At 45.3% G+C, this 12,010-nt stretch overlaps 1 protein-coding gene across 1 annotated transcript in view; it reads right to left on the bottom strand.

Annotated features, from left to right (window-relative positions):
* The window catches only part of LOC115075931 (IgGFc-binding protein-like), a 145,246-nt gene that overhangs the window by 70,431 nt on the left and 62,805 nt on the right, over positions 1-12,010 (bottom strand). The window contains exon 14 of the mRNA XM_029576899.1: positions 234-835. Coding sequence (XP_029432759.1) covers positions 234-835 — 602 coding nt within the window. The remainder of the gene's footprint in view (positions 1-233; positions 836-12,010) is intronic.

Below are 12,010 nucleotides of genomic sequence, written 5' to 3'. Positions count from 1 at the left end.
TCTCTCCAAAGATCTTAAAGAGCCAGACGTGGATCCCAAATGCCAGGTTAAGTAAGTATTACTAATTTACTGTACCAAGCTGCTTCACCTCTCCCTTTGTGGCTTCTTATAGTGGGGTCCAAGGCTCGCCAGCTTCTGAGAGACTTCATCTGATGGTCATTGAGAATACACGAGCACAACGTAGTAAGGCTATTTCCTGAACATAAGCATTCAGTAAAGGAAGACTAACTTACCAGCACTTTACCAGCAAAGGCCTGGCTGATTGTTATCTCTAGATCATGAACAAGGACAGAGACGATTTTGGTGAAAGCCACAACTTTGCTGCCCCTGTGCTCATTCTGGACCAGTACTTGGAAACCCACCAAATCTTCTCTCTTGGAGCTCCGTCCTGACAGCAGATAAACACAAGTGCCCTGAAAGTCAAACCTCTGACCATCGAAGCTGACGTAGTGGGGGTCTCCTGAGGCGGAGCAGATGCCGTGGCTGGTGGGTTGGCAGCCTCTGACTCCATTCACAATGCCACACCGCTCCGTGGCTTTGCACTTGCTGACCGCGCACTGGACGTCACTGGTGGCGGGGTTGCAGAAGCACTCTTCCGTGCAGCTCTCATCCGCCCAGAACCTCTCGTTCTGCGTGTAGGGGAACCCCCTGAAAACACAGCCACAGCTGCTCTTTGCGATGCATTGACCTTGGCTCAGTACAAAACCGTCGTCGCACTGACAGCTTTCCCTGCAGGGATCATTGCAGGTGGCAAAAGCCGATGGAGCCTCACAAGTTGCCGGGCAGGCTGTGCCACAAAGCTTGTAATGACTGTTCACGTTGTTGCAAGTGAATGCTGCAAAAAAAAAAAAACAAAAAATGTAGGTTGAAACATAAATTGTTCTTGTGCCTTGCCTACACAAATTATAGGGTATGCCAGTATGGCCTGTCCAGTAGCTGAAATAATACCAAGGGATGCGCCATGGTTGCGTGTCTAACCTGTTAAGTAACCCCTCTTCTGTTTCTTTGTGACCTGCCATCTCTTGTATGCAGGGGATCCAGGCATCTACAGATTCACCTCTGGTTTTATCGATAGCCAGCAGTGCCCCTAAGCTTGCAGGAGTCTGTGGCCATGGGAGAAGCTAAATAATTAGCCTGTTGCCAAATAATTTACAAATCTGAAGCTCCTCCACCTCCTAATTCCATCATCTGAAGAAAGGTACAAGATGCCTGCCTTCAGTCTCAGCTCTCTCTCTCTCTGGTTCCTGCTCCAGCCGCTCTCCTCAGCAAACAGAAGGGGCTGAGGCTGGAACAGACCTGCTGATCCCTTATCTAGCGCATCCCGCCCATCTTCCCTCCCTGTGCTGAAGGGAGTGGGACCGGAGAAGGTGAAGGAGTTGACGGAGAAAACACTCAAAATGTCCTAGCCACAAAAGATTGCCTAAATCAAACCACGGATATACTTCCTGGATGGAGTGATGTTCTAGCTCCTGCATATGTGGCCAACCATACATCCCCTGCGATGACCTGCTGGATGTGCTCTGAAAAGTCTGCAGCTGCAGGTGTTGCACAGCTGGCAAAGAGGGCATTGATTTCAATTCATAGAAAACCAAGTATCTGAGTTTCAAACTTGTGTTAATTCAACCCCTTTCTCTGTCTGCCTCATATATGCACACATATCTTTCTGTGCAGTTAACAGCATGATGGGCCACTGCTGCTAAGGACAATTTCAGCATATACCTTTCAAGCTCATATGCTTGAAAAGACGACAGGAAAATATAAAAATATTTAAAAAAAAAACATTTTTCTCAAGGAAATATAAAAAGGGATCATTGTACTATTTCAATTCAAAACAAAAGTGACATTTCACAATTAAAAACTTGCAACATGCATGCTTGTACTTGATAATTATTGTATTTTTGTACTTCATGAAAAGTGTTTCTATATCGTTTAAATATTGTTCAAAAACAACGTAAACGTTTTTCAATTAAAAATGGACTTTTTTGTATAGTCAAAGATGTAAACCATTATGCAAATCTCCACATAACTGCTGTGAAATACTGAAAAAGCTGCCACAGGAAACTGGGGGCTTTGCTTACCGGTAACTAGAAGCTGTTGCGGCCCGCGGTTCTCCTACCTTTGCCGCCGCGGCCCTACCCGACGCGCTCTGCTCCGCGGAAGGCCTCCCACAGCCTGCCGCATGGCTGCCGACACCGCCCTCCTCTCCTCAGCGGGGCTCTCCCTGGGCGCGTGCACGTGGGAAGCCCCGCCCCTTAAAGGGACAGCACAGGAAGCAGCAAGTCGGCCCCGGTAAGTGACGTCAGCGAAACAGTGGCCTGTGTCCTCGCTTCGTCTCTTCGCTGCCTGCTTCGGATCATCTGGCAGGCGTAACTTTTAAAACAAAGGTAGTGGGGGTTTGGGGGGGTTTAGATAGGGCTGGGGGGGTGGGTTAGGTAGGGGTAGGGAGGGGAAGGTGCGGGGGGGTGGAAGGAACCGACCCCGGATTTTAAAGGATACGCGCATATCTATTAAAATCCGGCGTACTTTTGTTTGCGCCTGGTGCGCGAACAAAAGTACGCGCGGGCGTATTTTTATAAAATCTACCCCATAGTGTTTTATATGTGAATATATCTATCTATTTTAAAACTGCCAAAATCTCTCATGAAGAACTCCTCTCGTCAACATTTCCCATTTTTTTAACACTCTCTGCCCAACCGTCATTGCTGTATATTATTGTTTGGGATTTGTTTTAGCACAGGAAGGCTTACTCAGATGATATCATTGTCAGTAAAATAGTTCCAGCTAATTCTCTGCCAGAACAGTGATCTTTCAGGGTTTCCTCCGTATCCTTCTAGATACACACACTCTCAGTACGTAACATTAGTTTGCTTGCAAATACTTAACGTTACCCCACAAACCATAGGGAAGCTGGTTTCAGTATTCCCCTGGGATCCCTCCACCAAAGTTTATATCTATCAGGTGTTATTTTGTCTCTGCCGCTGAGCTCTTCTGCAGGCAGGCAGAGTTATTATTATGGCAATGCTGGAATCCTGCAGCTGCAGAAAATAATCCTGGTAATTCCATATCCCCTCGTCAACATCCTCTAGCAGTGCCCACATTTCCACATAAACAAATTAAAGTGAAGAAGCAGGGCGTTCCAGCACTAAATTTCTTTTTCAGTAAGAAAAAACCGTTACCCTAAGAAATAAACCCTTTCTCTGCTCTTAGCTGCAAACCTTAACTGCCTCTTTGTAAAGGTCTCACTCTTCGGGGAGCCGATGCAATACAGTGCGCTCAGACGAACGCGGGTTGTACATGCAATAAGGGGATTAGCGCCTCCACAATGCCCGTCCGACGCGGAGGGAATCTGATAGCGCTCATCACATGCAAATTCATGCAAATGAGGCTTTTAGCTATTCACCCCCGATGCAATACAGTGCGCTCAGACGAACGCGGGTTGTACATGCAATAAGGGGATTAGCGCCTCCACAATGCCCATCCGACGAGGAGGGAATCTGATAGCGCTCATCACATGCAAATTCATGCAAATGAGGCTTTTAGCTATTCACCCCCGATGCAATACAGTGCGCTCAGACGAACGCGGGTTGTACATGCAATAAGGGGATTAGCGCCTCCACAATGCCCATCCGACGCGGAGGGAATCTGATAGCGCTCATCACATGCAAATTCATGCAAATGAGGCGTTTAGCTATTCACCCCCGATGCAATACAGTGCGCTCAGACGAACGCGGGTTGTACATGCAATAAGGGGATTAGCGCCTCCACAATGCCCGTCCGACGCGGAGGGAATCTGATAGCGCTCATCACATGCAAATTCATGCAAATGAGGCGTTTAGCTATTCACCCCCGATGCAATACAGTGCGCTCAGACGAACGTGGGTTGTACATGCAATAAGGGGATTAGCGCCTCCACAATGCCCATCCGACGCGGAGGGAATCTGATAGCGCTCATCACATGCAAATTCATGCAAATGAGGCTTTTAGCTATTCACCCCCCGATGCAATACAGTGCGCTCAGACGAACGTGGGTTGTACATGCAATAAGGGGATTAGCGCCTCCACAATGCCCGTCCGACGCGGAGGGAATCTGATAGCGCTCATCACATGCAAATTCATGCAAATGAGGCTTTTAGCTATTCACCCCCGATGCAAGAAAAAAATAAATGTGCGACTAGGACGCAGAAAAAAAACAGCTTTTCTATACTACCTCCTACTTAATATCATTACGACTTTAAGTAGGAGAAAAAACAAAACTAAATAAAGTTAAAAAAAAAAAAATACCGGCAGTCGGGTGCAGGAAACGGACGCTCAACTGACAAACGTCCGTTTCCTGAATCCCTGGCTGTGCGGCGTTGAGGGAAACCGACGCTGATAAACTCAGTGTCAGTTCTCCTAACTGGCGGACGTCCGACGTCGATTGGGTTCTCGTTAGCTAACGCGACCCCCTAATTTAAATATTTCATGGCGCCCGCTTTCTGTGAACTCTGTTGTTGCCTAGCAACAGAGCAGAAACCTTTTTTCTATATTTACAGAGGATACAGCAACTTTCTGTTCTTTTATAAGGAACAGCATGCAGCCTCGAGCTATAGCAAAATCTAAGTTTTAATAACCGGTTACACTAAGTGCTCTTTAGTAAATCCCTGCCTCCATGGTGCTTGCTCCAGCCTCTGGCTCCTTTTCCTCCGCCCGTCCTGTGCACGTTGCTCCTCCTCTATGCCCTCTACCTCCTGGGCAGACGTAGGAATCACATGGATTAGGGAGTCCATGCCTTCTTGACACCTCCTTGTGTCCCCTTCTACTGTAGTGTCCTGCGGACCTCCACTCGGTGTCTAATGGGTCTGACCTGGGCTCCGTGGACTCCTTCCTGTGCCCCTCTGACCTGACTGCTTTGTTTCTGCCCTACTGATAACTCTTCCTCCTCTTTCTTTACCTCCCTCCCTCCACTCTCCTTCTGGAACTACCATCCCTTCCCCTCTCCTCCCCATTAGATCTACACACTCACACACACACTCACACACACACTCACATGCACACACACACACTCACATGCACACTCACACACCCACATACACACACACCCACACACTCACATACACACACACTCACATACACACACACACATACACACACACACACACTCACATACACACAAACACAAGCACGTACACATACACACACACGCACACACATACACTCACACACGCACACACACACACTCACATACACACAATCACATACACACACACACACTCACATACACACAATCACATACACACTCACACACTCACACACACACACACACTCACACACTCATACACACTCACACACACACACACACACTTGCTTGCATCTTTGCACAATTCATCCTCTCACACCACAAGCCCCTGATGGATAGAAACGTGTGCTCACCCTCCCTCCCACAGACCTGGCACAGTGATCAAAGGTAACACACAAAAGGAGTGCAAGGTACAATTTAAGCCACAAAGATGTCTTTCATTCCCTCTCCTGGAGCTCTCTCCTCGCCTGGGCTTCCACTGCTCTCCTGCTTCTCTCCTCAGCCAAATTATTTATAGGCTTAAAACAAGGAGAAGAGTACTGGGCATACTCTGTTTATGTTATTAAAAATCTGCATCATCTTCTACGCACCAGGCCCAAAGCAATGTAAACATTAGAACAGACATAAATCAGTTAACACGAAAAACAAGAACATGAAGACAATGGCACACAGAAATCCTGCATAGAGAGTTCAGGACAAACTAATAACAGATGTAACCCTGTCTTGTCGGATGCCACCTATCCTGCAGGGCCACAAAAGAATTTATGACTGGGGCTGTCCTCCTACTCCTCCGTCCCCTTTTCCTGCGTCCTCGAGGTGTGGCTCCTTTCTGTGGGGGTGAAGCCTAACCTTCTCGGCCCAGGCAGTAGTGCTCTCCCTTATGTGTCTTACCATAGCTCTTCGGGACAGGTTCACTTACAAACCAGGCAGGAGTCACTCGATGGTGTTCACATTAAGGTTTACTGTAATTCCTTATAAAAGAATCAAGATGTAAAACATAAAAGGTCTGATTTTAAAAAGCATTTACATGTTTAAATTGGATTTAGCACAATGTAAATGCACTTTACCCATGTAACTGGGCTTTTGAAAATTGTTACAATGTATGCCACTGAATTATTCATAGGATATTGACGTGTAAGTGCACTTTACATGTGTAATTGGCTTTTTAAAATTGCTACGACAGTATATTTATTACATTTACATGAATAACTCCTGAATCCCTTTTCCATGAGATGATGGTGCAGGGAAAAGAGATTCAGTTTTCTAAGTAACTGCACAACCATTTGGGGAAGGGGAAGATTTTCCAAAATGACGTGGTCCACCTTAACCAGAGTGGAACCAAGCTGTTGGTGCAAGCTTTTAAAAAGGAGATAGAGCAGCTTTTAAACCAGAAGAAGGGGGAAAGCCGACAGTCACTCAGCAGTGCATGGTTCGGAGAAATGTATCCTTGAAGGATACTAATGAAACAGGAGAGTTAGGGCATCCCAACAGAGAGGTTCCATTAAAAGCAAACATAGTCCATGTGCCTATATGTAAAAAATCACCAAAGCTAATGATTTCCAAATTATCCCAAACAACTGAAAAGCAGGTTCTTAATACAAACAAAAATCACACTTTGAAATGTCTGATGCCAATGCCAGAAGTCTAAGAAGAAAGATGGGAGAGTTCGAGTGTAAAGCAGTGAATGATGAGATTGACATAACTGGCATCTCAGAGACCTCATAAAAGTAGGATAACCAATGGGACAGTGCTATATCAGGGTACAAATTATATCTCAATGATAGGGAGGATCAACTTGGTGGGGGTGTGGCACTTTATGTCTGGGAGGGTATAGAGTCCAACAAGAAAAAGATTATACAAGAGACTAAATGCTCAGTAGAATCTATATATGGGTAGAAATCTTATATATGTTGGGTAAGAGTATAGTGATAGGAGTATACTGCCATTCACCTGGCCAAAATGATCAGACAGATGATGAAATGATAAGAGAAATCAGGGAACCTAACCAATTTGGCAGTGCAGTAATAATGGGAGATTTCAATTACCAAAAGAACAGCGAAGCAGAACCTTGCACATAAGCAAGTAATCAAAGTCAATAGTGCAAGTACAAATCTTAAGTTCCACCAATTTTCAAAATCAAGTTTGTGTTTATTTCTAACTGTATAACTGGAAACTCCACAAATAACAAACAGTGACTTGTCTAAGTCCCCCGATACGGGCCTGTGTTTCGCTGTGGCTGCATCGGGAGGGACCAAAGGTTTCAATAGAATCTGTAAAGAAAAAATATATACATATAGCGGAACACAGAAAAGTGGCTACTACATTTAAGACATTCATATAGGTACATACCTTTCATACCAGTCAAGGAGCGCGAACGCCCACATTAGTGTCAAACATTTAAAGCAGGAGATTGGCGCGAAACAGGATTCCATCGCGAGATTCAAGAACCAATCACAACAGAGCACACACTCAACCAAACAGGTGCCATTCAATCTCTTTATTTAGACCTTTCGGGCTCACAGTATCAAGAGTGTATATCCATCTCTGTTCTCTTCTTCCCAGCACTTTGGCAAAGTCACACACACCCCCCCCCCCCCCTGAGGTGGGCGGACGACTACCTCTAGTACGGAAAAGAAGAGATCCGAGATGGAATGACCAAACTAGGACCAATGGGCTACCAAGGGTTCATCCATTCTTAAATGCTGAATATTAGAACAGTGCTCAGTCATCCTAGTTTTCACCATCCTGGTAGTCTTCCCAACATACAGAAGGGGACAGGGGCATTGCACTATGTACCCCACACCTTTAGTAGTGCAATCAGATTTAGCCCGTAATCGAAAAATACGGTCAGTATTGGGATGTTTAAATACAGAGGTTGTATCTGTGTGGCTGCACATAGTGCAGTGCCCACAGGGACTATGAATCCCCTCCAAACTTGACTCTCTCACATTTCCGGGAAATACAGTATGGACCAACTGATCACGAACGTTCCTGCCCCTCCGAAAGGTGAAACGGAGAGAGCCATGAAAAAGATTAGATAGAGAAAGCGAATGCCAGTGTCTCCGAATCATGTCAGCAATTGATTTACTCACAATCGAGAAAGGGAGAATGCAGTTATAAAATCCCTCATCCGATCCCAAAGGGGGAAGGAAGAGCCAATCCCAGTTTGTATATAGGGCGCGTTTAAATGCTCTCTTAACCACTCGTGCCGGATAGCCTCTCTCCAAGAACCGGGTAGTCATTAACTGTGATTGGGTCAAAAAATCAGAGCGAGATGAACACAGCCTCTGGAGTCTTAAAAACTGACCGGTAGGGATGTTGTCTCGTAGTGCCTTTGGATGACAGCTGGTATATGATAATAACGTATTACGATCCGTGTCTTTGCGGAAGAGCGTGGTTACAAACTGGTCTTCCTCCACAGAGATTAAAATATCTAAAAAAGCAATTTGGGATGGATGAATGCAAAAATTAAACTGTAAATGACTGTTCAATGTATTCAGCCAGTCTATAAACATATAAAATTGTAGATCGGTACCCACCCATATGATAAACACATCGTCGATGAAGCGTAACCATACATGTATAAATGAATACCACTCAGAGGGGTAAACCAGAGATGATTCAAAATGGTCCATATACAGACAATCTAGACTGGGGGACATAGTGGCCCCCATAGCTGTGCCTTTGATCTGTTGATAGTAGGTCTTGTCAAATCGAAAAAAGTTTTTTGTCAAAGCTAATTCTGAGAGTTGTATCAAAAAGGCTGTATAAACACGGTGGGGTGCCGGACGCAAGTTCAGAACATCCTCTGTAACCCAAAGAGCATCTGCCTGGGGGATGTTCGAATACAAAGAAATTACATCTAGGGTAACAAAGAAAAACTTCTCCGGTGGCACCACTAAGTTAGCCAAAATAGAGATTAAATGAGAGGAATCTCTTACATACGACCGGATCTTAGGTACAAAGGGTTTCAAGAAAACATCAACAAATTTTGACAGTGGCTCCAATAAGGAGCCAATACCGGAAACAATTGGGCGGCCAGGTGGTCGAATAAGAGTTTTATGAATTTTAGGAAGGGTGTAGAATACCGGCATGACAGGGTAAGGAGTCACCAAGAACTTACCCTCTCTACTGGTAATCATGTTGCAATCAACCGCCCCTTGGACTATTAATTTAATGTCCCTCAGAAGGGATTCAGTGGGATCTTCTAACAGCAGTGTATAAAAAGAGGTATCCCCCAGCTGTTGTAGTGCCTCTGCCTCATACTCCGCCCTGTCTAAAACCACAATGCCCCCACCCTTGTCAGCAGGTTTTATGACAATCGAGTCATCATTAGATAAACGACCAATAGCTATTTCCTCCTGTTTAGTTAAGAGAGTAAGATTAAATGATCAATTTTCTCAGTGGAAAAGGGTAAACAGTGGAGTGCCTCAAGGATCTGTACTTGGACCGGTGCTTTTCAATATATTTATAAATGATCTGGAAAGGAATATGATGGGTGAAGTAACCAATTTGCATATGATACAAAATTATTCAGAGCAGTTAAATCACAAGTGGATTGTGATAAATTGCAGGAGGACCTTGCAAGACTGGACGATTGGGCATCCAAATGGCAGATGAAATTTAATGTGGACAAGTGCACGGTGTTGCATATAGGGAAAAATAACCATTGCTGTAGTTACACAATGTTAGGTTCCATATTAGGAGCTACCACCCAAGAAAGATCTAGGCGTCATAGTGGATAACACATTGAAATCATCGGTTCAGTGTCCTGTGGCAGTCAAAAAAGCAAACAGAATGTTGGGAATTATTAGAAAGGGAATGGTGAATAAAACAGAAAATGTCATAATGCCTCTGTATCGCTCCATGGTGAGACCACATCTTGAATACTGTGTACAATTCTGGTCGCCGCATCTCAAAAAAGATATAATTGCGATGGAGAAGGTACAGAGAAGGGCAACCAAAATGATAAAGAGAATGGAACAGCTCCCCTATGAGGAAAGACTGAAGAGGTTAGGATTTTTCAGCTTGGAGAAGAGACGGCTGAGGGGGGATATGATAGAGGTGTTTAAAATCATGATAGGTCTAGAACGGGTAGATGTGAATCGGTTATTTACTCTTTCGGATAGTAGAAAGACTAGGGGGCACTCCATGAAGTTAGCAAGTAGCACATTTAAGACTAATCGGAGAAAGTTCTTTTTCACTCAACGCACAATAAAGCTCTGGAATTTGTTGCCAGAGGATGTGGTTAGTGCAGTTAGTGTAGCTGGGTTCAAAAAAGGTTTGGATAAGTTCTTGGAGGAGAAGTCCATTAACTGCTATTAATCGTTTACTTAGGGAATAGCCACTGCTATTAATTGCATCAGTAGCATGGGATCTGCTTAGTGTTTGAGTAATTGCCAGGTTCTTGTGGCCTGGTTTGGCCTCTGTTGGAAACAGGATGCTGGGCTTGATGGACCCTTGGTCTGACCCAGCATGGCAATTTCTTATGTTCTTATGTTCTTTATAAAATTACCTCCAAAATATCCAGTTACTTCCAGCTTTCCCAGATTCACATGAACCAGGATTTGGATGCTCTCTAACTCTGTGGAAATGTCTCTCCAGGCAGGGCTTGGAACATGGGTAACCTCCATGGTAAGGAAAGATGATTTTCCCAAGTGACCGGATCCCTTCCCACAGTACCTGAGGTCCACGTTGAATCCCGAACTTCACCTGGCCGTGTCCTGTGTACCGGGGTGTAGACTCTGTGGGCTGCCTCCAGATGTTTCTCCTCTCATGACTCCTCCTCAAAAGGAGGAAAGGCCTATACCGGAAACAGCTACCAAAATCTCCAGTTCAGAGGGAAGTGGTGTCGAGGGAATAGAAAAATTCTCCCTTCCCCCACATTTGGTAAATTACAAAACTTGCAAAATCCTTGACTCAGGATCTCTTCTCACACAGGGTGCTGCAGTCTCCTCTTACGCTGGTTGAACAGATGTACAGTCCCCCCTGAGGGGATTAAGCCTGCCAGGAGTGGAACAGGTAAAAAATGTAGAAAACCAGAAGAACTGGAAATTCTTCTTAATATCCCTCTTCCTTCCAGCCCTATTACAGGAACTGGCAAGGCACGCACCTCTCTTCTCCTGTGTCAGACTGGGGGTCTAACTCAGAGAGCATAACACGATACACATCCTTCCCTTCTCAAAGCAAACTACATCTGCCCTGCTCTTACCTAATCTAGACACCCCCCCCCCCCCTTGTGCCTAACAGACGTCCAATTCCAGACAAACTCTGGGGGAGATGCTGTAATGAATGGTTTGTCCCTCTGCAGCTGACTACACAAGGGCTGGGAGCAGGGACATCCAGTCTATACCCCAATAAACCTGCCTTCTAAAAGAGCTGACTATCAAAACAGCACAAACCAGCTGTTACTAACAGAATAATGCTGCTTGAAAAGAAATGCCTTCCACCTGGATCTAACTGCCCAAGCTCCTCAGACAACGTGTTCCATTATAGAGTGGGAGGAGCAAGAGGAAGAGCACAGTCACAAGTACAAGTGAGCCTGTCCAGCCGAAGGAGTTTCCAAGAGGCCTCGCTGCTGAGGTCTGTGATGGGGTGTCCTGACATCTAACCCTGCCTTCCTTAAGGCAGAAGGCCGCAAGCAATTCTGGGGGAAGGGAGGTTCCCTTCACCCTCCCATAAGAACCCAGGCCTAGAGAGCTAGAAGAGGCCTTAGGGGAGCTGGTAGGACCTCACAGGATATCCGTATGCTGTAGGTCTACCTAATATGTGTGCCTGATGCAAGGTGACGTATTACTTTATTTTATGCATTTGGGACGCACTGTAAATAAATAACTTCACCCAAACCAAGTTAGTCAAGTCTTGTGATATTTCTGAAACTGTTCCTGCAGCCACAACCGTCCTGAATACTCTATAGGTTCCCGCCGCAGTCCCTTCATAAGGATCAGTGATGCG

Source organism: Rhinatrema bivittatum, chromosome 14 (genome assembly GCF_901001135.1).
Source record: "Rhinatrema bivittatum chromosome 14, aRhiBiv1.1, whole genome shotgun sequence".
NCBI lineage: Eukaryota > Metazoa > Chordata > Amphibia > Gymnophiona > Rhinatrematidae > Rhinatrema > Rhinatrema bivittatum.
Note: the sequence above shows the minus strand (reverse complement) of the source record. Positions and strands in the feature narration are given on the sequence as shown.